At 43.9% G+C, this 27,999-nt stretch overlaps 1 protein-coding gene across 1 annotated transcript; it reads left to right on the top strand.

Moving 5' to 3' along the window:
* Positions 1–328: 328 nt before the first annotated feature.
* On the top strand, positions 329–27,999 carry SH2D1B (SH2 domain containing 1B). The gene is made up of 5 exons (XM_040339639.1): positions 329–627; positions 10,023–10,086; positions 19,543–19,729; positions 22,826–22,873; positions 27,493–27,999. The coding sequence occupies exons 1-4, from the start codon at positions 494–496 to the stop codon at positions 22,864–22,866; spliced, it is 426 nt and encodes a 141-aa protein (XP_040195573.1). The 5' UTR covers positions 329–493; the 3' UTR covers positions 22,867–22,873; positions 27,493–27,999.

The raw sequence follows: 27,999 nt of genomic DNA, 5'->3' as shown, positions 1-27,999 counted from the left end.
GAGAAGAGGAGGATCTGTGCAAAACCATATCACAGGGCAGGTAAGTGTAACATATTTGTTATTTTCTAACAAAGACAAACCAAAAATTTAGTATCACTTTAAAACAATCCAGATCACTTCTGTGTTTACAAAAGCTAAACACAGGAGTGCCCATGGAAATATAGTCTTACCTGTTCTGGGATTGGAACACTTTGCTAATTATTTCTAAATGGGTTGATCGTATTTTCCCCACAGAATAGTAAATATCTTCTATGTAATAAAGTAGATTTTACAGTACAAGGCAAAGCCGGACTATAAGATCAAAAGGGGCATTTTTTGTACAGTAAAGAGAAAACTGGAAGCCTGTGACCTGGTGATTTAGTATTTCCTGTCTGTGGTATATACTTGTAGCATATCCAAACAGAGTACTAATAAAGCTGCGAGTGATGAGCACACAGATTACAATTCACGTTATTTTTTGCTTTGTCGTGTAAATAATTCTCTGACTTACTACATGGATCTTCCATATTATCACGGAGGCATAAGTAAGCAAACTGGGGAAAACCTTCTGCTGCATAAAGGAAATAATGGAAGTTACCTGCTGAGGGACAGTGAATCGGTCTCTGGAGCCCTATGTCTCTGCATCTTGTAAGTTTATAGTTCCATGATGGGTCAATTAAATGGGAGGTAGCATACAATAATGAAATCAGTATGATAAAACATAAACAAAATATAACTGTTACTCTTATTTAACTATGCTAGAATTAACATCTTTGCACACTGTAATATATTATAAATTGCCCATCTGTAACCTAAACAGTAAAGTGGTGTACTGCTCCAGCCATAGGAAAGTGTAAATATAGGTAATACTATGTACTGGCTTTCTAGGATAATCAGTTCTCTTCATCAGGTATAATGTCTTTACATAAAACACATAAAAAAAAAAAAATAGATGGGGCTACACAGATCAGTGAGACAAAGAAGCTATTTACAAATGCATAATCGGATTCTCAGTAATGTGGCCAGTGAGGCATATATAAAATGATGCCAGTTTATTCTCAGAAAAAAATGTTTGTGGTGTCTCAACCATATAAAGTCTTGAAAGATAAAGATGTGCATGTATGCAATTAGATCCACTACACCAAAAAGCCTGCAATAAAATGTGCACCTTACTCTCTGTACCTAATCAGAGCGTGGTGCGGGCACATAGGTAGTGGTGTACAAGTGTCTGCAGGTTTCAGGCCACCTTTGCAGGCTTAGATATATGCCATTCAGATATGTGTTTGCCTGAAAGACAGGAGGGTTGTGTTGTGAGTATATAGGTTGTTATCTTTGCATTGTACTGCACACTTCTGTATGATTATGCTTACAAAACATAAAAGGGTGGTAAATGACCACCAAAGAGACATGGTTTTCTCATTTGGGTGGCTAATATTCTGTTTAAGGGAATGGAGGCTGTTTTTTTAATCTGACACTGCGCTGCAATTACATTGTAGCCACGTTGGATACACTCCTGAGATTTAGTAGGAATTTATACCCATATCCACTTTGCATAATGTGGCACAAGCTGTTGCTGTCCCCATTTGCTTCATACAAAACAGTTGTACATTAGGATGTATTGTATGTAAAGCATGACTATTTCTGCAAAAATGTTTTGTTCCTCCAAATACATTTGGCATTTCGCTATTGCAATTTTCGTGAGAAAAGGTGGGAGCATGTAGAAGCAACCCTCCTTGGGATCCTTACGGTACTCAATACATTTGTGTTATTATTATTATAATTATACAGGATTTAGACCCCTTTCACACTGAGGCAGTTTTCAGGTGTTTTTAGCCCTAGAAATAGCACCTTTAAAGCGCCTGAAAACTGCCTCCCATTCTCTGCAATGGGTAATTTGACACTGGAGCGGTGCGCTTGCGGGATGTTAAAAAAAGTCCCGCAAGCAGCATCTCTGGGGCAGTTTGGGAGCGCTGTATAAAGCACTCTTAAAACGCCCCTGCCAATTGCAATGAATAGGCAGCGCTTTTGAAGCGCCTGAAAAGTGCTTTGAATGCGCCGCAAAATGGGAGTTTTTAACCCCTTCTTTGGGGTTAAAAGTGCCCCGCTAGCGGTGGGAAAACAGAGCAAAAATACAGTGTAAAAGCAACCTTGTATAGCGCCAATAGTTTGTACAGCATTTATTCATAGACAAAACAATAGACACTTGGTATGTGAATACAACATGGGGGAAGAAAAGCCAAACTGGTCTAGCAAAGTTTTGCTGGCCCTACACACTTACATTTTCTGCCAATTTTAACCACTTCTAGCTTTTTGGGATCGCAAACACAATCAGATAGACTCAGCCCAACACCATTTCCATATAGATTTACATTTGAATAAATATCTAACATTTAGAAGATGGACAGGCTTTGGGTGGTAAGATTCATGCTAAGTGTATTATTTAATCAGTTTTCTTCTCATGTACTGTAAGTCATCAGAAACCAATATGTTCCACTTTAACTCTGCACCTGTATAAACTGGACCATAGCAATTTTTACATTGAGCCTTTTGATTTAGAAATAACTTTGTTGTTTTTTATAATAGCAAAGTATTTTATATTCCTTTTTAGGAGATGGGGGTGAGCAGAAAATGTTTACTTTTGGCTTTATTGTCTCACAAGAACTATCCAATTTTTCAATGCAATCTACAGGGAAGAATTTTATTTTTCTAGTTTGACCAGTAATAGTTTAAAAATAACTAGTGTAAGAGCCGGTTCACACTGGGGCGACTCGTCAGGCAACTCAGCCGCCTGACAAGTCGCGTCCCATTCTATTCAATAGAACCGTTCTAATAGGAACGACGCAAGTCGCTCCAACTTAGAAAAAGGTTCTTGTACGACTTTGGGGGCGACATGGGGCGACCTGCATTGACTTCTATACAGAAGTCATTTTGCAAGTCGCCTCTGAAGTCATCTTCAGGACGCTTAGCCGAGTCGCCCCCAAAGTCGTGCCGCCCCAGTGTGAACCGGCTCTTACTGTCCCATTTATAATTATATTAAAGCACAACAAACTTATTAAAAAATATATAAAAGCATTTTTCTTAAATGTTGCACATTTTTATTTTACAAAAACTGAAGATGAAATAAAAAACAAAAATACTAATGGTTAAAAAAAAGTTTATAAAAACATCACCGAACAATGGAATGTGCAGCTGGCATCTGCTGTTAAAAGAAGACCTATTTTTTTCCTTTTTAGTCTAATGAGCAGACAGACAAATATTTTCTTTGGCAATATCTTCAATAATACTAATTTGTTATTGCAAAATAGTATTTTTTTTTTTCCCAGGCAGGCATCTATGAGTTGGAAATTAAGAAATCATTCATGTTCTCACCTTACAGTAAGATAGCAACCAAACAAATTAAATAATAAAAACATAATACTCCATGCATCTAATCACACATGATTATTAGCCTGTATGGTACAATTTTTTATTGAGAGCAAAGACTTGTGTTGGGACTGTCTGGCCAGAGAAATATGAGATAATATATGTTGTACAAGAGGCTGACAAATTAGTTAGAGCTGCTCCATACAAAACACTGTAATGAAGCGCACACACGATCGGAAAATCCGACAAGAAATCCGTGGATTTTTTTCAAACAGAATTTTGGCTCAAACTTATCTTGCATACACACATTCACCCCAATTTCCGAACGTCAAGAACGCGGTAACGTACAACACTAAGACGAGCCCAGAAAAATGAACTTCGATGCTTCCGAGCATGCGTTGACTTGATTCCGAGCATGCATGGTTTTTGGTGCGTCGTAATTGCATACAGACAATCAGAGCCTATACACGGTCAGAATTTCCGACCAAAAGCTCACATCGGACTTTTCTTGTCGGAATTTCTGATCGTGTGTGGAAAAAAGAAAAAAAGAGTTGTATAGTAAAAGAGACCATCATGTTAGAACTACATGGTATAAGGATGCTGAGTTAAGCAAGCCATACATTATACAATATTCTGTGGTTGAAGGAAAGAAAATTGCTTGATTCTCCCATCAACACATTCAGTCTTGATGGGGGAAACTCTCTGCTATTATATTCTGAAACGGAAGGTTTCTCAGCCTCAGAATACAATGATCACTGTTGGCAGCTATAGCCGTCGGCAGTGATTGCACAAGAAAAACCTGGCTGTACTGCCTATAGATGCATTGAAATCTGTCCAGTTCTTGCTAAACCAGCTGAATTTTGATCCGTCCATAATTTCAATCTATCTATGGGGCTGGCTGGTTACACTGAGGTCGATCTATCTTCAGTACAAGCCTGTTTTTCTTATGCAATCACTGGCAGCGGCTATAGTAGCCAACAGTGATCATTGTATACTGATGGTGGGGAAACCTTCTGCTGTCAATATACAATAGCGCAGGGAGAGGGATTTTCTGAGCTAATGGCCAAGGGATTATTAAAAATGTGTGCTGTGCATTGCCCCAAGGGACATGTGCTAAAGCAAAAAAAAAGCAATTTTTAAATATCATTTTGGCGAGAAGCAGCGATTGTATTAGTGCTTAAAATGGTACTTTAACCACTTAAGACCCGGACCAATATGCAGGTTAAGGACCTTGCCCCTTTTTGCGATACAGCACTGCATTGCTTTAACTGACAATTGCGCGGTCGTGCGACGTGGCTCCCAAACAAAATTGGCGCCCTTTTTTTTCCCACAAATAGAGCTTTCTTTTGGTGGTATTTGATCACCTCTGCGGTTTTTATTTTTTGCGCTATAAACAAAAATAGAGCGACAATTTTGAAAAAAATTCAATATTTTTAACTTTTTGCTATAATAAATATCCCCAAAAAAGATATAAAAACATTTTTTTATTAATATTTTTTTTTTACTACTAATGGCGGCGATCAGCGTTTTTTTTCATGACTGCGACATTATGGCGGACATATTGGACAATTTTGACACACTTTTGGGACCATTGTCATTTTCACAGCAAAAAGTGCTATAAAAATGCATTCATTACTGTGAAAATGACAATTGCAGTTTAGGCGTTAACCACTAGGGGGCACTGTAGGGGTTAAGTGTGACCTCATGTGTTTCTAACTGTAGGGGGTGGGGCCTGACGTGTGACGTCATTGATCGTCTTTCCCTATATCAGGGAACAGACGATCAATGACAGTGCCACTGTGAAGAACGGGGAAGGTGTGTTTACACACACCTCTCCCCGTTCTTCAGCTCCTGTGACTGATCGTGGGACACCGGCGGCGATCGGGGCCGTGGTCACGGAGCTTCGGACCGGGTCGCGTGCGCGCGACCCACGGCTGGGCTCCTAAAGGCGACGTGCCTGTGCCCAGCCGTGCCATTCTGCCGACGTATATGTGCAGGAGGCGGTCTTTAAGTGGTTAAAATGGCAAAATAATTGCAAAATAACGTTCCTTGGGTGTGCCCCTAGCCTTCCTGTGAAGTGGCTTGAAGTATACAACCTACTATGTAGAGCAACACTGACATTTACAAACAAGAAAGTTTGTTTAAATCGCCTGTTAATTACAACTCCCAGTGGAGTCTCTTCCTCACAAACCTGGCCCGATGATTGTGGGGGTCTGAGGGCGGGGGATTTATCAAAATCCAGAACCCGCTTTAACAATAATGCCATACACATTCACAAAAGTGTAAATAAACACATATGAACAGCTTTTGGCATGTCCTTTAATTTAAAAATATAGAATAGTTTAGAAATAGATTTATTTGGGAGAGTTACTTTATACTTGTAAGGCCTTTTTTCTCGCTCCTTTGAGATCACTTAGTTATATCTTATTTAACAATATAGAGGTCTCACTGTAAGGTTGTCCCTACCTTGTTGGCCAGTATTTCAAAGTCTGCCCTGGATGGTAATGTTTTAATCAAAGGCAATAATGCTTGCTCACCAGGTGAGGCAGGTACATCGTCTAGGCTAGGTGATGCAAGAAATGCTGTCTCACGTACTTGTCGGTGGAGCTCAAAATGTTGAGGGTGGCCTCTAGCACAATTTCCATCCAATCACCCTTGGTGGTGGAGACAGATACAGCTAGAGAAGTGTCAGGGGGCAGGTACCGAGAAGTTGGTGCAACAAGCTTGGACTTGAAGATGCTGAGGTGGAATGAGCAAAAGCGAGGAGTCAGGTCACAAGCCAGGTAACAGCTAGGCAAGATAGGCACATAGTGATATTCAGAGTCTAGGTCAGAGATAGGCAGGAGTCAGCAACATGTTGGCAGCTAGGTACAAAATCAGCAGAATGTTAGTCAGAAGTCCATGCCTGGGTTGGCAACATGAATCAGTAACAGACTTAAGCAGGCAAAGGTAATCCAAAGAAGAGTTTGACGGAGCCAGGTCAGTAGGTGGATCAAGCAGGCTTTTTTAGGAAAACAAGTCACAAGAGAAAGCTGAAGACCATCCAGCAAAGATAATAGGCAAGCCCATGGTTTAAATAGACCAACGAGCACCAGAATCTATGGCTGCATCCATGAATCCTTGTTTGCGCCATTTATACATCTATGCTCACGAGTAGGAGCACGAGAACAACAATGGTCTTGAGTTTGAGCACAGCCAGCCTTATGCCGCGTACACACGATCATTTTTCGGCATGAAAAAAACAACGTTTTTAAAAAATGTCCTTTAAAATTATGGTGTGTGGGCTTCACATAATTTTTCGGGTTCTGAAAAACGACAACATTTTTTTTCGAACATGCTGCATTTTTTAACAACGTTTTAAATGTCGTTTTTCGGGTTGTAAAAAATGATCGTGTGTGGGCTAAAACGTAGTTAAAAACCTGCGCATGCTCAGAAGCAAGTTATGAGACGGGAGCGCTCGTTCTGGTAAAACTACCATTCGTAATGGAGTAAGCACATTCATCACGCTGTAACAGACAGAAAATCAGGAATCGTCTTTTACTAACAGGAAATCAGCTAAAGCAGCCCCAAGGGTGGCGTCATCCGCATGGAACTTCCCCTTTATAGTGCCATCATATGCGTTGTACGTCACCGTTTTGCTAGAGAATTTTTTTTAAACGATGGTGTGTGGGCAACGTCGTTTTAATGATGAAGTTGGAAAAAACAAAGTTTTTTTCTAAATGCCCGAAAAACGTCTTTTTTTCATGCCGAAAAATGATCGTGTGTACGCGGCATTAGGTTCCTGACAAGCTTATCCTAGTGCCTGTGTCTGCCATCACAAAGAGAGGGGGAATCCACTGCAGGGGATCCAAACCACTGTTCTCTGTGCTGCACACTAGTGACAGAGTAGGTGGTCACTCCGCAGAGATACTGTATAGGAGGCAATTTGTTGCTTTTAGGCTCCATAGTCTGGCAGTGGAGGGAGTTCTCTGTTCTTGCTGGGGAAGGCTGCATGCACCATCTTAGCCATTACTGGTATTGAGATGCATGGTTGGAACTTCAGGAAAGGGGTCTGTAGCTGTGGGAATGCATGCTGTAAGATGCCCTTTGGTCTTATGCTTATATGTGATGTGTGTCACCGACGCAAAAAACGTAATGTGTGTCAAATCTTATGCTTATGTGGCATTCTACAATGGGAGACTGTGTGTGCCATTAAAGGGGTTGTAAAGGTAAAAAAAAAAAAAACCTAAATAGCTTCCTTTACCTTAGGTGCAGTCCTCCTTCACTTACCTCATCCTTCCATTTTTCTTTTAAATGTCCTTATTTCTTCTGAGAAAAATCCTTACTTCATGTTCTTCTCTCTGTAACTACACACAGTAATGTGAGGCTTTCTCCCTGGTGTGGAGAAAGACTCTTAAGGGGGGAGGGGGCGAGCAGGCAAGTCAGGACACTCTCTACTTTGCAGATAGAGAAAGGAGCTGTGTGTTAGTGGGCGTCCTGACACTCCTGCTCGCCCCCTCCCCCCTCAAGAGGCTTTCTCCACACCAGGGAGAAAGCCTTGCATTACTGTGACAGAAGAACAGGAAGAACAGGAAGTGAGGATTTCTCAGAAGAAATAAGGACATTTAAAAGCAAAATCGAAGGATGAGGTAAGTGAAGGAGGACTGCACTAAGGTAAAGGAAGCTATTTTTTTTTTACCTTTACAACCCCTTTAAGGCTATTATGACTGTGTTCACCCTTCCATGTCAAAACAAGAAATTGCTACAGACCTCAGATATACTTCTCTTTCCAGCATCAGAGTTTATACTACACTGCTCAGCCCACATGCAGATACAGGTGGTTTCCCTATAATTTGTCTGTTTTCCCAAAGTATACTTTGGGGAAGATGACCTCTATCAGTGTCCAGCCAAGCACTGGTTAAAGCTTGTAGGAGGAGTTTTCTGACTATCCTATAAGGCTCCATTCACACCTAGGCAGACAAATTCGCGGCGTTTTGTCGCCGCAAATCGCGGTACAAATAGCGGCGTTTTGTACCGCGATTTGCGGCGACAAAACGCCGGTATTGTCCGCCTAGATGTGCCCCAGATTGACCCCCTCTATGGAGATGGTTCCCATCTTCTAGCCGAACGCCGAAAGCCGCCTGAAAAAAAGGTCCGGGACCTTTTTTCAGGCGGCAGGCGTCCGGCGTTCAGCGTGGAGATGCGAACCATCTCCATAGAGGGACATGTGTTTTCATCCCTCTGGCGGCAGCGGCGTAGCACTACAGGCGTTAAAACGCCTATATGTGAATGGGGGCTAAGACTGCAAGACCCTGGAACCTCTGTCTGGACAATGCTGATTAGCCCTGCGCTGATCACATACACTCTCCGAAGAAAAAAGCAATACACACCAAACTGAGCATGTGCAGCCTGACACCATAGACTGTGTTATCAGGGGACAGTGGAAGGAGGGGAGGATCTGAGAAGACAGGATTGAACAGCCTCTTTACACAATGTGGAAGGTTAACCCCTTAAGTTCCACAGTGTGTATAACAAGCATGCTTTACTGCATATAGAGACTGATTTCTCTGTTGTGGATTTAGTAACACTTTAACTACTATTTCATACTGTCTGCCAGAAGGCATTGCAAGTAATGCTGGGCTATTTAGAAACACATGTTTTTTATAGCATTTGCTAAAATTATTTGTTATTTGTAAAATAACGATTCTATACAAATTCTTAGCATTGATAAAACCTTTGCCTTAGTCACTTAGAAGTCAATCAGTTCCAACATAATGAATAGAGGCAATGTGAAGCTGGGGGCCACCTGGCTTATTCAGAAATGGGCATAGTTTTCATTGAGTCCTATACATCAATTTGATATGATGCATAACCTAATAGACATGTGCGTTCCCGTTCGTAACGAATGGATTTTCGTACAAATTAGTATTCCTACATTCAGATCAATTCGAACATCTGAAAAGCTGAAAGAACCAAAATACGAAAATTACGGAATTACGAATAAGCAAAATAACAAACAAGTGAAAATACAAACGTATATACGATTGGACAACCTTACTAAAATACGAAACACCGAAAAAGAACGTAAATGACATCTATAATGAACAATTTGCATTCCGTATTTTAAATCCTTTGTCTGTTCGTATTTTTATTCGTATGTTCGTATTTTCATTTGTGTGTATTGTAAATCCGTTTCTTTGTCTTTTGTGTACTTGTATCGTTCTTTCCAATGGGCACTGGGCAGTGTAGTTAGTGAGTGATGTATCTTACTTAATATCTTAGCCAATCAGCTTATCTCTTTTGTGCTGAGTCACATTGTACAGTGTAAAGCCTTGTACACACGAATGGACTTCAAACAAACTTTTCCGTGGATTTTTGTCTGAAGGGAGTTGGCCAGACTTTTGAAACCAAAAAAGTTTGTCTGATAGAGCGTACACACGGTCGGATTTTTTGGAAAACGCTCATTTTGACGTTTGTTGGCAAAAAGTCTATAAGTATATCTTAATATTTACGAATTTACGGAACGAGACGAAACGGAACAAAAAAATACGAAAATTTTTGTTGTGCACATGTCTATAACCTAATACTAATAAATACAGAATTTCTCAAGAACATCGCCATAATGCAGAAGATTTTCAGTGCAAGAACTAACATTCTCTTCCCTATCTATTTAATACATTACGTTTTTCTCTTATTGATAGATTTGGAAGAATAATCTACACATACAGAATATTTCAAAACAGTCAAGGTCATTACATGATTGAGGTAAGGTATTCAAATAAATGTTATATTTATAGCCATAATATTAATAATATAAATATAATATGCTAATACAGTGGCAAAGCTAGACATTCTTTCACTCAGGGCAAAGACTCAGTTACACATCCCCCACCCCCATCAATACCTGAGAGAGAGGGCCTACACAATCACCACGTAGGTGAGGTTTGAATGAGGCGATTTCAAGCCTAACTTCCATCTTTGTGCTCGTCTTCCTTACCAGCAGCGCCCCTCCTAATCTGCTGTGGAGGGAGGCTTGAAACTAAAGGATTCTTCTCCACAGTGTCAGTACGGCAGTGGGTGGTGTCAGTAGGGCAGAGGTAGGTGACAGCATAGCAGTGGATGACTTCAATAGAGCAGTGGATGGTGTCAGTAGGGCAGTGGATGGCTTCAATAGAGCAGTGGATGGTGTCAGTAGGGCAGTGGATGGCTTCAATAGAGCAGTGGATGGTGTCAGTAGGGCAGTTGATGGCTTCAATAGAGCAGTGGATGGTGTCAGTAGGGCAGTGGATGGCTTCAATAGAGCAGTGGATGGTGTCAGTAGGGCAGTGGATGGCTTCAATAGAGCAGTGGATGGTGTCAGTAGGGCAGTGGATGGTATCAGCAGAACAGTGGACAATGTCAGAAGGGCAGTGGAAGGTTTCAGAAGGTTTTTATTTTTACAATTTAATTTTTTCATTATTTTTTTACAATTTTTAGGAACCCCATTGGGGGCTTTGGTGAGAGATCAGGGATCTAAACAGACTGCTGATGTCTCACTTTTAAAACAGAGAAAGGGAATAAGGACAGATTCCTCAGTCCCTTTCTCTGCAGCATCAGCTGCACTGGACAGTGAGTGAATGGGAAGTCCTCTGTGCTGGGGGCTTCCTATCCATTCACAAACTGAAGCATAGTTGTTTCCATTTTCAGTCTTGGTTCACACTATCGACTACATATGAATCGCATAGGACCCGCCCCCCATTCCTGTACAATTCACATGTGATTCAGTGATGTGCAATTTGAGCCCAATCAGTTTTTGAACTGCACTGCAACAGGGATCTGGTGCAGGTAAATGCACTGAGTTTGCTACCTGTGTTTGGGGTGTTAAGATTGCACTGACAACCGCTGCATATTGCACAGGCAGTAAGATTTAAATTTGGTGAGAAAAAACGTGCATGGATTGCAGATTTCCTGCACAGCATTCTAGTGTGAACCTAGGCTTAATGAACATGTGAGTGATCAGTACCCCCTAGCACACCTCTGTACCCCAGTCAGCACACTTCGGTAACCCCCCAGCACACCTCTTTGCCCTATACAGCACAGCTCTGTAACCCCTCTCACCCCCAGCAAACTTTTGTGGTCCCCAGAGCTCATCTGTACCCCACAACACATCTCTGTTCCCTCGGCGCACACTTCTGCACATTTCTGTACCCCCGGTACACTTCTGACCTCCAAGTATACTTTAGTACTCCCCAGGACCCTTAAACACCCAAAACACATTTTTAGCCCTCAGCACACTTCTTTATCTCCTAGTACACCTCAGTACCCACCAAGAACATTTCCATACCACTTCCTTCACCAAATGTTGCCCAATTGCCAACCACCTCTGCAGTCACTGTGCCACTTCCTACTGTATGTTGCTGCGGCTCCTTTGGTGCCAGTGGGCTAGGCAGGAATACACACTTAGGCCTCGTACACACGACGAACATGTCCGCTGAAACTGGTCCACGGACCAGTTTCCGCTGACATGTCCGACCGTGTGTACGGCCTAGCGGACAGGTTTCCAGCGGACAAAAGTTTCTTAGCATGCTAAGAAACTTGTCCGCTCGAAAGCTGTCTGTCGGACATGTCCGCTGGTTAGTACGTCTAACCAGCGGACCGAAATCCCACGCATGCGTCAAATTGATTCGACGCATGCGTGGAAGCATTGAATTCCCGTGTCAGAGAACGTCGGTGTCTTCTACGTCACCGCGTTCTCTGTCCGTGGGGATTTTAGTCTGATGGTGTGTACACACACCAAACCAAAACCTCCCAGCAGACTGTTTTCATCGGACATGTCTGGTCGTGTGTACAAGGCCTAAGAGTGGCCTGATTATAGCGGATTCCACACGGAACGTTATTTGCCCAGGAAAGATGCCCCGCCCCACCTCAATCCTGAGTCTGTGACGCGATACCTCCAAAAGTTAATTAAGAGAGAGGTTTAGGGAAACACAGCTGAAAGTGCACTGTCAATATGTCAACATCCCAGCAGTGCTGCCTCTAATGCCAGGTGCTGCAGAGGATGTTACCATAGAAGAATACCAGGCAGCAAAAGGAAGGGGAACATGAAGCAGAGGGGTGGCATTTGCTAGAACCGATGGGCTGTATTTTCTTCCAGCAACCGCTGAAAGCTGGTGGTAGGGAGAGGAGGAGAAGCTGGCTTTCAGTAAGAGCAGGAGGATTCAATACTGTTGATTGGTTCTAGCAAATGCCACCCTTCTCAATGCGGTGCCTAGGGCACAGGCCCCCCCAGTGTTGTCCCTGTGCTAATATTTAAATTGCCCCAATAGAATAGACTCAAAACATTTGCTTAAAAGGGTTTTATAAAGTAACATTGCTAGAAGAGTTCTATGGTCACAGCATACACTTTCATTTTATGACATCCGCATTGCGATAGCAATCAATACAAACAATGTTTATATTTGACAATTCAATATAAGCTTACTTGAAACATTTTCTTTTAAAGAGATGTATGGGATTAGAAGAACAAACAATCATACTCACCTAGATGGCTGTAGCACTGATGCCAGCTGCAGCACCAATGCCAGAGACGGTGACTGCCTGTGACTGAGATTTACATCTCATATAGAGTCCTCATGCCAGGATCCAAAATGGCTATGGCGAGTCCGCGCATTCACAGTAGTGTGTGTTCTGGCTCCTTCCTACGTGTTTCGCCATCAGTGTGCCCCTGATGACATCACTTATGATGAAACACATAGGGCAGGACTGAAACACATGCTACTGTGCATTTTTAGATCCTGGCATGAGGACTCTGTATAAGATGTGAAGCATTTTTGGTCACTCATTTACTGTAAGTGCATATACCATAATAAATAATTTTTGCATTGATATGAGTAGATGCGGGTTTGGCCAGTCACATAGCTGGAGTCCACGGCCCCCGGAAAGGAAGAGGGGCAAACATGGATGCAGACTGCAGCGGGGACGGTGCAGGCTTCGTTTGCAGGTAAGTGTCACATAATGTGCTAGCATGTGATGCATACTAGCACATTATGCCTTTACTTTGCAGGGAAGGGGAAAACTTTTTTTTTTTTCCTTGCAGGGTTTACTTCCTCTTTCAAGCTGAATTCCAGGTATGTTTTGCATCGTCATAATGGCCCAGCTTGGACCATTGTAAGTATACATAATTCATACTTGGTCGATCTCGGTGGAAGGGGAGAATCGCTGTGGTAGTTGCCAATATTACAGTGATCCTTGTTGTTTTCTGGGTCCTGTGCCAAGCTGCTGCCTTGCTGCAGAGTTGCTTCAGGGGTCATTAGCTCAACATGGGCACCATTAAGAGAATGCTTTGCATTTTTCTCAATGAACGGAAAACATCCTCTGACTGAACGGGATGGAAAAGTGAGTTTAATCAGAAATGTGTTGCATTTATTGAGAAAAATGCAAGGCATTTTCTGAATGAGTGTCAAGACGGTGATTCCCTGTGGTTTTTATGCAGCAGGGCAAGTGTGGATACTACACTGATTCTTCAATTTCACAGGGATTGAGCAGGTATAGAATATGTGCACTTGTTGTCCAAGCTGCATCAGTGTAACTATGCAAAATCCTTCCGCTTTAAAAAATAAATATTGCCTTTTCTATACACTATATTGTCAAAAGTATTTGGACGTCTACCTTTAGATGCACATGAAATTTAATGAAGGAGAACATTTAATGAAGGAGAAAAGTCTAGCTGTGAAAAAGAAAGGGCCCATGAGCCAGGCCACCCTGTACACCTTGAAGTCACCCAGCCTCCAGCCCTTGTTAAAGCTACGCGACAGTGACGCAATGCGTTGGGAGGAGCCGGGTGACATCACTTACGGTCATGGCAGAGACCAGAAGTTCGGATTATTTCAGAGTCCTGTTCGTGTGTGACCCCTTGGTCTCGGTTTTGTGCTGGATGTCCAAATTTTAAACTGTAAGTTGCTATATGGTTTTATAATAAATTCATCTTTGATACTACACCATAAGGAGTTTCATTGCCTTTTAATATGTGCAAACTGATCAGTGGTGTACCCATATCATTGCCTGATATTCTCCTTATTGAGGTGAGCGGCCATTGCACATATTGGTGGATTTCACTCACTTCCCTGGATTAAAACATTGGACTGCATGACCAATACAGCATCACTGGACTTGTTTTTTTTCAGAACTGTCACTTTCAATTGTGCTTTTCTTGACACCATTTTTGCACTGAACTTTTACTTATTTTGCATATTGTTAAAGTCACCTTATAATATTTGGCATTTGAATAGATGTTGAAGGTGAAACTCGAAAAATTTGAGTATCGTGCAAAGTAAATTTATTTCACTGAGGCCGCGTACACATGATCGGTCCATCCGATGAGAATGGTCCGGTCCGATTAGCCCATTGAGAACGTCTGTTAATGACGAAACGTCGTCTGGGAAGGCGCACACTGACGTCACCGCGTTCCATTTGAAGGAGGAAGGGCTCCTATTGCCGGCCGGTATACATACACGCTTTTAATCATGAGATGTTTGTAAGTACATGTCTTATGCATTTTTATTAAATATTTCGTACGGTATCACGCTATGGTCCATTTTTATTTATATACCGAGGATATGTTCAATCATCGATGTGGTGCAATTTGAGATCTGCACCCTGGATCCCTCCCCAGTCTGATGCTAACCTGATGTGGAGCCCATTGAATAGAATCTGTCTACATGCCTAATGTTTGGGTGGTTCTGGTAAGTGGCTTTCAGTTTGGTGGTGGTGTGTTCACACTGAAGTTTTGCTGACACATGGTGGTGCTGCTACAAACTTTTTATTGGACTGAATGTGCTTTTATTCATATTATCTATTATCATTGTTTTTTACCAGCCTGATATCTGGTTTCCTACTTGGCGCAGTTTACTTTTATATTGGACTTTATATGCTTATCACATTTCTTCTGCTGCCTTGACGCATATATATTTAGAACGTTTTTGACAAGCGCAGTTTTTTCTCCCTATAGTGGGGTAACAGAGCTGACGCGTTTCACATCGATAACCGATGCTTACTCAGCTATGAGTAAGCATCGGTTATCGATGTGAAACGCGTCAGCTCTGTTACTCCACTGTTTGCAGTTTTTTTGCTATTGTAGTTTTCGTTTTACTGGAATAAAAGGCACCATTTTTTACACTTTATTGGAGTGCAGCTGTCCATCATCTCCTCCCTCTTATTTATGCTTTGTGCATTGCCTGCACCCATTGGGTTTTGAACCATACTCACCGCTGAAGTGCATTTGTCTGGAGCGGTTTTCTTTCTCTAGTACATAGAACAATATTGGACCTCTGAAAAGTATAAGCATGCATATGTACTCAGTAATTGGGCCCCTTTTGCAGAAATTACTGCCTCAATACGGTATGGCATGGAAGCTATCAGCCTGTGGCACTGCTAAGGTGTTATGGAAGACCAGGATGCTTCAATAGCGGCCTTCTGCTCTTCTGCATTGTTCCGTCTCATGTCTCTCATCTTTCTCTTCGCAATGCCCCATAGATTCTCTATGGGGTTCAGGTCAGGCAAGTTTGCTGGCACAGCACAGTAATCCCATGGTCATTGAACCAGGTTTTGGTAGTGTGGGCAGCTGCCAAGTCCTGCTGGAAAATGAAGTCCGCATCCCCATAGAGCTCGTTTGCGGAAGGAAGCACAAAGTGCTCCAAAATCTCCTGGTAGACGGCTTCGTTGACCCTGGACTTAATGAAGCACAGTGGACCAACACCAGCAGATGACACGGTTCCCCAAATCAACACAGACTGTGGAAACTTCACACTTGCCTTCAAACATCTTGCAGTGTGTGCTTCTCTATTCTTCCTCCATACTCTGAATCCTTGGTTTCCAAATGAGAGGCAAAATTTGCTCTCATCAGAAAAGAGGACTTTGGACCACTGAGCAACAGACCAGGTCTGTTTTTTTAGCCCAGGTAAGACGCTTCTGACATTGTTTGTTGTTCAGGAGTGGCTTGACAAGAGGAATACGACATTTGAAGTCCATGTCCAGGATCCATCTGTGTGTGGTGAATCTTGATGCCTGAACTCTCGCCTCAGTCCACTCCTTGTGAAAGTCCCCAACACTTTTGAATGGCCTTTTCCTGACAATCCTCTCCAGGCTGCGGTCATCCCTTTTTCTTCCACACTTTTCCCTTCCACATAACTTTTTATTAATGTGCTTTGATACAGCACTTTGGGAACATCCAACTTCTTTTGCAATTACCTTTTGAGGCTTTCCTTCCTTATGGAGGGTGTCAATGATGGTTTTCTGCATAGCTGTCAGGTCAGCAGTCTTTCCGTTGATTGTGATTCCTACTGAACCAGACTGAGAGACCATTTAAAAGCTCAGGATTAGGAACCCTTTGCAGGTGTTATGGCTTAATTAGCTGATTAGAGTGGGACACTTTGAGCCTAGAATATCGCACCTTTTCACAATATTCAAATTTTCTGATTTGTGGATTTGGGGTTTTCATGAGTTGTAAGCCATAATCATCACAATTATGACAAATAACGGCTTGAACTATCTTGCTTTGCATGTAATGAGTCTATCTCATATACGGTATTAGTTTCACCTTTTAAGTTGCATTAGTGAAATAAATGAACTTTTGCACAATATTCAAATTTTTCGAGTTTCACCTGTATATACTTTTCACTGGATTGGTTTATATTTTTATGATGACTACTTATAGATGTGAATCTTTTTCACAGTTGTAATATTGGTTTCCAGTATATTATTGTCATGGATATGCAGTTATGTTTGTCTGTCAGCTTACCTCCTCCATGTGTTCACCTTAGGCCCCGTACACACGGTCGGTTTGGTCCGATGAGAATGAACCAAAGTTAATTTTCATCGGACCAAACCGACCGTGTGTATAGGCTATCGGTCTGGTTTCCTTCGGTCCAAAATTTCTAAACATGCTTCAAAACCAAACCGATGGACCGCTGCCCCATCGGACCAAACCGATGGTTAGTACAGAAAAGCATCTGTTCAAAACCTGCGCATGCTCAGAATCAAGTCGACGCTGGATCTTAGACTCTGCACCCTGGGGAATCTTAGGCTCTAGCTCCCTGTGGGATCCCTGTTAGTGCTCCAGTGGACCTGTCTTCCTTAGCCACCCAGTGTTCCGTCGGCAACAGTCAGCCGTAGGGTCCACTACCTTAGCGGTGCACTTCTGACCCCAACGGTGTGCATCTGTCACCTGACCGTAGGTGAACTGACAGTTTGATCAGCCATGGACCCAGCTGATGTGCCGCTGCCCGCTGATGATCCATTGCAGGGCATAGTCCGCAGACTTGAGATCCAGGAATCTAGTAAGATCAAGGTGATGCGATTCCTTCAGGATTTGGCCTCCCGTTTTGAACAGGTTCAGGCCTCCTTAGGACCCCCGGTTCAACAATCTCAACCGCAATCAGCGGTTGCACCTATTCCAGTTGCAGTTGCAGCCACACATTCACTACAACTGCCAGCTCCATCCCGTTTCTCTGAGGACTCCAAGGCCTGCAGGGAGTTCCTTAGCTAATGCACTATTCATTTTGAGCTCCAGCCCCAAAACTTTCTGTATGATCGGGCAAAGGTAGCCTATATCATTTCCCTCCTCTCCGGTGAAGCTTTAGCCTGGGCAGCCCCTCTGTGGGAACTGAATGATCCAGTGGTTTCTAGCCTGTCTGACTTCTTGAAACTTTTTTGGAATATCTTTGTAGAACCGGGTCGTGTCTCTCCAGAGGCCAGCGCCCTTTTACGTCTCCGCCAAGTCTCTGCTTCTGAGGGACAGTATGCTCTTCATTTCCACATACTGACGGCTGAGTTGAGCTGGAACAATGAGATTTTAGTCGTAACTTTTTTGCATGGCCTTTGTGATAGAGTGAAGGATGAATTAGCAGGATCCTTCCCCACTGATCTGGACAAAGTTATCTCCTTGTCTAACCAGATCGATATTCGATTTCAGGAAAGGACCCTAGAAAAGCGACGCCAGAATTCCTTGGTCCTTAGTCAGCCTGAGCTCCCCTTTCTTTGACCCGTGGAGCATCTCCTGCCAGCTGAGGAACCCATGCAGCTGGGTCGGACCAGGCTATCTCCCGAGGAACATGCTGGGCGCAGAACTCTAGGCCAGTGTCTCTACTGTGGGGGCAAAGGTCATTTTCGTGACACTTGCTCTCTTTGTCCGGAAAAACGTTCAGGTCCAATACATCTGGAAAGTGGAGTATTGGACCCAGAAATATCATCTTCACCATCTCATCTTCTTCTTTCTGTGTTCGTTCATGTTGGTGCTTCTTCTCATTCGATCTCGGCATATCTGGATTCCGGAGCCGTTGGCAATTTCATGGACTGGGAAATCGCATCGTTCATGAGACTTACCCTTTTGCCCCTCACCACGCCATTGGTGGTCTTGGCGATTGATGGCACTGTTCTCCCCAGGAGGTCCTATCTGCTTCCAGACACTCCCGGTTAAGATGTCGGTAGGGACACTTCACCAGGAGTGGATATTGTTCCTTATCTTACCTAAAGCCTCAACTCCTATCGTTCTGGGATTTCCTTGGTTACGGTTCTATTCTCCACACGTTGACTGGACTGCTGGACCGATCCTGGCTTGGGGTTCCTCCTGTTACTCGTCCTACCCAAGGTTGCCCCAAAAGAGAAACTTCCTGCTGCCACTATCTCCTGACCCCAAATGGTGTGCATCTGTCACCTGACCGCAGGTGACCTGACAATTATCCTTCCCGTGTATTTATATATGTGAGCATCTGATTATTTATATGGGTTTAGTGCCTTTTCGACACATTGTGATTTTTACTCATTATGTATGTGGGGAATCTACAAGGATTAGCAGCTTTATCAACATCCAATTTGTTTGCCCAACCAATCTCTGTAATGTGCATATTTACATGTTCCCAGTACTTGATTACTACCATTTATTTAACACTATGCTAAGATATACTACTGTAAAGTCACTATGCAGTAGGCCAGAAAGGGATGCGGCCTTACTTGTGAGCAAGCAAAATAGTTTACTAAGAATTCAGCTGCTCAATGTGTGCAGAGAGAGTTTTGGTCTAATCATTTCTGCAAATAACTACCAACAAGAAATTTCCTACATTTTAAGTGATTTGTTGAGGGTTGCTGTGAATGCTGACTATTTACTGGAAGGTCCAATGTTATCATAATCAAGATTCATTTATGTGATCTACAAATTTTAATTGTGGCTGATATTTTTTTCTTACTTAGGCAGCTAAAGGTGTAGAAGAAAAATACTTCCCCAACCTTAAGGACCTCATCGCCTATTATGAAAACTCTAACAAAGGGTTGATGCATTCCCTGAGCTGCCCGGTAAACAAGAATGAAGCAGAGAAAACTCAAATCCAGGTTAAAGGATCAATCAAGCGCATACTTTTATTAGGAGACACATATGCAGGTATGTCATTATGAGAGTACAAAACTGGTGCCCAGTCCAGGTTTTTGTTGCAGGCTTTTGCTGCCTTTGAGGCCTCGTACACACGGACGGACTGTCCGATGAAAACGGTCCGCCGGACCGTTTTCATCGGACATGTCCGCTGCCGCATTTTGGTCTGATGGTTGTACACACCATCAAACCAAAATCCCCGCGTACAGGATATGCGGTGACGTGGCCGCAGCGATGTGCGCGACCCTGGAAGGTCAATGCTTCCACGCATGCGTCGAATCACTTCGATGCATGCGAGGGCTTTCGGCCGAGCGGACATGTCCGGTAAGTTGTACAGACGACCGAACATGTCCGACGGACAGGCTTCCAGCGGACATGTTTCTTAGCTCGCTAAGAAACATTTGTCCGCTGGAAACCTGTCCGATCCGCCGGAAAATTGTCCGGTCGGACGTACAGACGACCGAACATGTCCGCTGAAACTGGTCTGCGGACCAGTTTCAGCAGACATGTTCGCTCGTGTGTACGAGGCCTGAGGATGCTTATAACAAACATTTGTTCACTGAAGGACTGAATGCACTGCATTATGAGTTACCCTGGGCCCTAAATAATACTCACCAACACATTTTAATGCTTTTTTTTTTAACAAACCTGTATTTTTTTATGGAGGCTTTACCTGGATGTGCTGGACATCACCTCATGGGCCTTTTGGGTAATTATTGTTATCAGGCCTAGCAATTGTATTGCACATATGCCGCGTACACACGATCATTTTTCGGGTTGTAAAAAACACAGTTTTTCAGGCTCTAGAAAAAACAACGTTTTTTTCAACTTGATCATTAAAACAGCCTTGCCTACACACGATCGTGAAAAAAAATGCTCTAGCAAAGCGCGGTGACGTACAACACGTACAACGGCACTATAAAGGGGAAGTTCCTTTCGGATGACGCCACCCTTTGGGCTGCTTTAGCCGATTTTGTGTAAAAGGCGATTTGCGCTTTTCTGTCTGTTACAGCGTGATGAATGTGCTTACTCCATTACGAACGCTAGTTTTACCAGAACGAGCGATCCCGTCTCACTTGCTTCTGAGCATGCACGGGTTTTTCATGTCGTTAAAGCCCACACACGACCGATTTTTACAAATCGAAAAACGACAACGTTAAAAACGTAGTGAAAAAATAGAGCATGTCCAAAAAAAAATTTGTCTGTTTTTCAGAACCCGAAAAATGCTCTGAAGCCCACACACGATCGTTTTTAATGACATAAAAAAAAATTTACAACCCGAAAAACGCTTGTGTGTACGCGGCATTTGTCCACTGGTTTGGTTCGCACCAGAACAGCCAAACATTGCAAAATGTTTGGACCTTAACACCGAACCCCATTGAACTTGAAAAATCTAAATCCCGATTTTGAAGGCTTACATGAAAGATATTGGCCATAAAAAGGGTATGGGGGCCAGGGTACTGCCCTGGAGGACATGTATGAATGCAAAAATGTATCGTTTTTAAAGGAGCAGTGGTTTTGATGATGCTTAAAGTGAAACAATAAAAATGAAAAATTCCTTTAAATATAGTGCCTGGGGGGTACCCTTAGTCTGCCTGTAAAATGTGCATCTGTAGCATGTATAGAGCATGCTGCACCAAAAACTAAATTTCTAAAGAGAAAAAATGGCAACGGCTCATGGCAATACAAAAAATGTTTTTAAAAATTGTGTAAGGTCTCCCCTAAAATCCATACCGGACCCTTATCTGAGCATGCAGCCTGGCAGGTCAGGAAGAGGGAGGGACAAGAGAGCAGCCCCCTCCTCCTGAACCATACCAGGCCACATGCCCTCAACATGGTGGGGGCTCTGCATTATGGGGACATGGGCATCTTCCTGACAACCCTGGGCTGTGGTTGTGGGGGCCCTCAGAACCCACCACTATGTTAATAGGTATGGCTCTGCCCTCATTGTGACATCACTGACCATTGCATGCTGGGTTGGTAACAAGGGGCGGTGCTACCAGTTGACGTCGCTAGGTAGCTCCGCCCCTTACCCATATAAGAACTGTCAAATGATGGAGCCTGCAGTAGGCAGTTAGCCTTCATTGATGGTGGAGTTATTTTGGGTCCCGATCTGATGGCTTCCAGGTTCCGATAAGCACCCTGCCCGCAGACCCCCACAACCACAGCCCAGGGTTGTCGGGAAGAGGCCCTTGTCCCCATCACCACAGGGATAAGGTGCTTTTGGGTAGGGGGTACAGAGCCCTCCTACCCCAAAGCACCAAGCCCCCCATGTTGAGGGCATGTGGCCTGGTATGGTTCAGGAGGTGGGAGCTTGTGCCCCCCTTTCCTGGCCTGTCAGGCTGCATGCTCAGATTTGCATGCTCAGATTTGCTTTATAATTGCTCAGCAATTGTTTTATAATTCAGCTGTCAGTGGGAAAGCCCGCTGACAGCTAATAACGCATTCATTTTGAAGGACGCGGCGGGCGGCCGGCCCCACTCCAGTCCTAACAACATATTTACTGTGGGCGAACATCCTGCTGAACGTACAGAAATTAGTTTACTGAGCTTTTGCTGAACTTTATTATAAGCTTACCTGTAGGTAAAAACCAAATTCAGTTTACTACCGCTTTAAGGTTCAAGATTAAATAAAGAACAATGCCAGTGGTGAGTCTTTGCAACTGCTCCTTCTTTAGTAAATTCTTAAATCAGAAGCTTTTTCTCTAACTAGGTTGCTGACTCACTAGTGCTCGAAAATGAGTCTGGGCATGGCTTTAAATGCCTACTGTATTGTTTGGGTCCACTCAGTCTATAACAAGTTTGTGGCTGATAGAATTTCCTGTGTGCTTTCTCAGCCAGCTTTTGAATAGTTAATTCTAGCCAGAAGTACACAGTTTGAATCATGTCAAGTCAAAAGATGAATGCACTCACTCATTAAGAAGGGCAATAGAAGAGATGTGATATGGGGGAGCAGGCAGAGGCTGATCTGCCAAGGGTAGCATCCACACCCAGGAAAAAAGCTTACATTTCCTTATCGGTGATCCTCCACTAATGATAATATATGCATGAACTTGATTGTTTAGTAGCACCATTTACACTGTGCACTGATGTCATTTCTTTGTTGCAGAGGTTGATGAAAGAGACTATGTGGAAGTCCTGCCTTCTTGAACTAGCGGTAGGAATAATATTTAATAGGACTTAAAAGGACCATTGAAAACCATTTATTTAAGCAAAAATCTTCCCATTAAATCATATGTACTGTACATTTTATGTAATTTAGGAATGTTATTTATTTGTACAAGCCTCCCTTGTATAGACATCCAAAATCCCTAACGCCCTGTACTCACGACCAGTTTTCCTGACATGCCAAAACCCGACGTTTTTCCTGATGTGATTCCTCTCAAGCCTGCCTTGCATACGCATGTTCAGTCAAAAAAACGCTAGACCAAAGCGCGGTGAAGTCCAACACGTACAACGACACTATAAAGGGGAAGTTCAATTCAAATGGCGCCACCCTTTGGGCTGCTTTTGCTGATCCTCCTGTTAGTAAAAGTTTGGTGAGAGACGATTTGCGCTTTTCAGCCTTCGTGCTTTTCAGTCCGTTACAGCGTGACGAATGTGCCATCTCCATTACGAACGCTAGTTTTACTAGAACGAGCGCTCTCGTCTCATACTTGATTCTGAGCATGCACGTTTTTTCCCCTCGGAAAAGCATACACACAAGCGGTTTTGGCGACGAGAAAAAGACTGACGGGAAACATGACTGGAAAAAATAGAGCAAGTTCTAATTTTTTTTTGTGGGCAGTTTTGTTTTGTGGGCAGGGAAAAGTGTATAAATGAGCATACACACGATCGGTTTTAAAAAAAACATTAAAAAAATGGCAGTTTTCTCGTCTGGAAAACCGGTCGTGTGTTCGAGGCATAAGACTGCTGCTGGGCTCCACCATCTTAAGTGTAATGCCAGGATCTCCAGTTAGTGCAGCCCTGCAGGGCCGTCTTTCTGAGCGGGCACGCCTGGGCACAGCCCAGGGGCCCCACGTCCACCTAAGGCCCTATCCAGGGCCTGCGCACCGCTACCTACAGGAGTGAGGGGAGGGAATGTATGCTGCCAGCTGGAGATCGCGCAGGGGCGGATCTATCGCAAGATGCCCAGTTCACTGACAGATCCCCCCCAGCTGCAGAGCTGTTCGGCGGCTCAGAACTCTGATTGTTGCCGAGGAGCTGGCCCGCCTCTTTCACTGTTAATGGTTGGGACTCGTGAGGGGGTGTGGCCAGGCAAGGGATGACCCCGCCTGTCACTGGGGGGGGGCGGAGCGTCCTGCCTCATTGATGATCGCATGGTCTTTCTGGGCAGAGCAGGTAAAACAAAAATACCTCTAAAAATTCTATTTTCTATTCTTTGCAGCCACTGGACTGAGAGAAATTGGGTTGAAAACTGCTCTGCTCGATTTCTTACACTCAGGACAGTGCTACATGAAAAACCAGATACCATCTTGAGCTTTGTCAACTTTATTACTTCTATTTTTAGACTTTTACATAGAAGTAAAAAAGTTCTGTTAGCTGACAAAGAGGGTATCTGGTTTTCCTATAGCACTGTCCTGAGTGTAAGTTTTCAACCCAATTTCTCCCAGTGCTCTGCCTGCTGTCACGCAGCCCCCTGCTGTCACACAGCCCTCTGCTGTCACCCAGCCCCCTGCTGTCACCCAGTCCCCTGCTGTCACCCAGCCCTCTGCCACCCAGTCCCCTGCTGTCACCCAGCCCCCTGCTGTCACCCAGCCCTCTGTCACCCATTCCCCCTGCTGTCACTCAGTCCTTTGCTGTCACCCAGGCCTCTGTCACCCAGTCCTCTGCTGTCACCCAGCCCCCTGTTGTCACCCAGTCCCCTGCTGTCACCCAGTCCCCTGCTGTCACCCAGCCCCCCGCTGTCACCCAGTCCCCTGCTGTCACCCAGCCCTCTGTCACCCAGTCCCCTGCTGTCACTTTTTAAATGTTGGCAACTATGCTCGCTGTGTATGGCAGTTCAATGAGGGGGCAACAAACATCACAGGTGGGTATAGACATGGCCTGTGCTAGACCATTTTGCGCCCTTTCTATACCGTATAGATATTATATTTTAGAGGTACAGAAGTTTTGTTTTTTGGGGGGAGCAAGTAGCTGGTCTTGCCTATGGCGCAAAATAGTCTTGCATGGGCCCTGGCCCCATCAGAGCAAGACAAATAGTACTAGCAGTGGGACAAGGGAGTCAGGCTGAGTGGGCACAGACAGTTCAGCGTGCAGCGGCATCTTTAGTTCCGCCTGCAAGCTGGGCTGTCACCACTTCTCCTGAGCCTCCCTGAGTGACTGAGCGAGCCAAGGCAGAGGGGGGCGCCGAAGCTCAAGTGCCAAAGACGAGCGGGTCTGAAGAGAAGAAACTGTGCTGCCCCTTCCCCCTCAAGCCGCCGCTGTCACAAGATGGCTCTATTTCTTGCCCATCCCCTCCTCCTGTCAGCAGTGGGGAGAGCGGCTGTGTCTCTGGATAGGAATGAGTGGCAAGGAACTGGTGGTAAGTGACACACTGAATCTGGTGACGGGATGGGTGGCACGTGACATGCTGAATCTGGTGATGGGATGGGTGGCAAGTTACACGCTGAATCTGGTGACAGGGGACAGGTGGCAAGTGACACACTGAATCTGGTGGCAGGTGACAGGTGGCAAGTAACACGCTGAATCTAGTGACAGGTGACAGTGGCAAGTGACACGCTGAATCTGGTGACAAGGAACCGGTGGCAAGTGACTCGCTGAATCTGGTGACAAGGGACCGTGGCAAGTAACACGCTGAATCTGGTGACAGGCGACAGGTGGCAAGTAACATGCTGAATCAGGTGACAGGTGGCAGTGGCAAGTGACATGCTGAATCTGGTGACAAGGGACCGGTGGCAAGTGACACGCTGAATCTGGTGGCAGGGAACAGTAGCAAGTGACACGCTGTAAAGTAGAAATATTATACTTTCATTCTTGAGAGTAGGTGTGCAAATTGGTGCAAGCTTGTAGGCGCCCCATAACATTACTTTGCCCAGGGGCCCATGTTGCTATTAAGATGGCCCTGCAGCCCTGCATTAGGGAAGGGCTTCATCCCAGCCCACTTGCTAATTTACCACTTTCTTCCTGTCTAAATAATTACACAGAAAATAGAGGGAATCTCCCTAAGGAGGGCACAGACAGAAATAAAAACCTAAGGGGGTTTCTAACCCATTCCCACTCTCACAAATAAATGCTTTATTGCTGTATAAATGCTTTCTGTGACCCTGATGGTCACAGAAAACAGGACAAATTCATATTCTAATCAAAAAATACTTTTTTGGGCTGATGTTGCATATTAAAAAAGAACCTGACAGGCTGTGAATATGGGAGCTGACTTGTTTTTAAGAGGTTAAAAGTGGAGGGACTGTGGAAAAACTATAAAATGGGGCAAGTTAGGATGTTTAGCTTGGGGGAAAGTTTTTTTGTGCATCTTCTTCATATACAAATAATGAATTATCTCTTGCTTAGGGTTGGTAGGGTACATTGAAAATGCTTTGGTGGGAAAAAAAAATTCAGTAGTCAACCACTTTGTGCAGGGCTGTCTTAATAGCATCATGGGCCCCTGGGCAAAGTATTGCTCTGGGGCCCCTACAATGGAGACCGTGCAGGTAAACAGAAATCAAGTAGGTAGGAGGTAGGGAATATCTAGGGTGTAGAGGGGTCAGAGTGCTGCGGGGATATCTGGGATGTAGAGGGGCAGTCCGGGCTTCCCCAACTTCAAGGACCAGCTGCTTTGGGGAAAGGGCAGAGTTCCCCCATGCAACTGGGGCCCCTGGGCAGTGCCCAGGTGTGCCCTCTCATTAAGACAGCCCTGACTTTGTGCAAATACTATAGATTTTACTTTGGTAGACATACAGTAAAAATGTGTGGATACGTTGCCTAAGCATCTTAATAAAAAGCAAAATATCAAATATAATCTTTCTCAACACGTCTGGTATAAGTTGGTAATGTATATAGAAGTGTATTTTGTTGCAATCAAATCTGTACTCCACGTGTTACCTACATCATATATTTATTTAATAAGTGTCAGAGCATACATTGTCCAATGGAATAATTAAGCCTGCACAATGTTAAATATGATAGGAGGAGAGACATGTACCATGACCTGTTGAAGTCATATTAAAGGTTTCTTTTCCCTCCAGAAAAACTTTGTTTTCCCCCCTTTGTAGATTAAAGTGGGGCTTTGCCTTTTTTCAAATAGGCAGCAAAGTGGAGAGCACATTTATAAATAACATCTCATTGGATGGAGGTTTTTTTTTTTTGTGTAAAGCAGTGGTCTCCAAACTGCCACCCAGGGGCCAGATGTGGCCCTTTGCTTGCTTTTATCCCACCCTTGGGACACTATTTGATCCACCGATACCAACAATAGGGCACAATACCTCCCAATGACACCAGCGATGGGGTTTAATCCCTCTTAATGACACCAACAATGGGGCACCATTTATCACAATGACAACAGTAATGGGGCACAATTACTACCAATGACACCAACAACGGGCACATTTACTCCCACTGAAACAAACGATGGGGCATTATTTTTTCTCACTGATGTTGGGACTTTTTCTACTCCCAATAGCCACAGTCCAGCCCCCCTAAAGTCTGAAGAACACTATACTGGCCCTTTGTTTATAAAGTTTGGAGACCTCTGGTGTAAAGCATTGGCCATACAGCTTCTTCATTAATCGGATTGTTGGGATACACGATCACTCACAATTATATTTATTTTTATTGCAGGAACTGTGGTAAAGAGAATATTGGAAAAAAATATAACAGAACAGTCTCAGTATAGTGGACTTATTTTAATCACCTTCCAAAAAATAGGCAGGACATTTGACAAGATACTTCCAATACAACTAATAACTATTTGCACACTGGTGGGGGCTATGGACAACAGAGTTGCAAATTGCTCTGGCTTAAAAGAGAAGTATGTTTTTTTTGCAGTTTCATACTTACCTAGATGGATGCAGCATCAGTCTGATGCTGCATCTGTCCCCGGCCGCCTCTGCACTGAGAACCGAGCGATCGAACATCACCGATGACTTGGTTCTCACGGCTCCCCGAGCATAGAGCTGCTTCCTGTCAATCAGCTCTCTGAGCGCTGAGCTGTGGAGGGGCGGGGAGGGGCCATCTCAGGCTCTCAGTGGCCCGCTGAGAGGCTGAGGTGGGTATTAGTCCAGGCACTTGGCGGATCCAGACTTTATTGTTGCAATGACACAGTGCCTGGACTGATATCCGTGATGT

This window comes from Rana temporaria, chromosome 2 (assembly GCF_905171775.1).
Source record: "Rana temporaria chromosome 2, aRanTem1.1, whole genome shotgun sequence".
NCBI classification, from domain to species: Eukaryota; Metazoa; Chordata; class Amphibia; order Anura; family Ranidae; genus Rana; species Rana temporaria.
This window is presented reverse-complemented; position numbering and strand designations above follow the sequence as displayed.

Bases quoted from the DNA above. Each gene is read 5' to 3' on its own strand.
- SH2D1B (XM_040339639.1), top strand. From the start codon at position 494: ATGGATCTTCCATATTATCACGGAGGCATAAGTAAGCAAACTGGGGAA. The intron at 10,087-19,542 runs GTAAGGTATTCA...TTTCTTACTTAG, and splicing joins AAGGTCATTACATGATTGAG to GCAGCTAAAGGTGTAGAAGA. The intron at 19,730-22,825 runs GTATGTCATTAT...TCTTTGTTGCAG, and splicing joins ATTAGGAGACACATATGCAG to AGGTTGATGAAAGAGACTAT.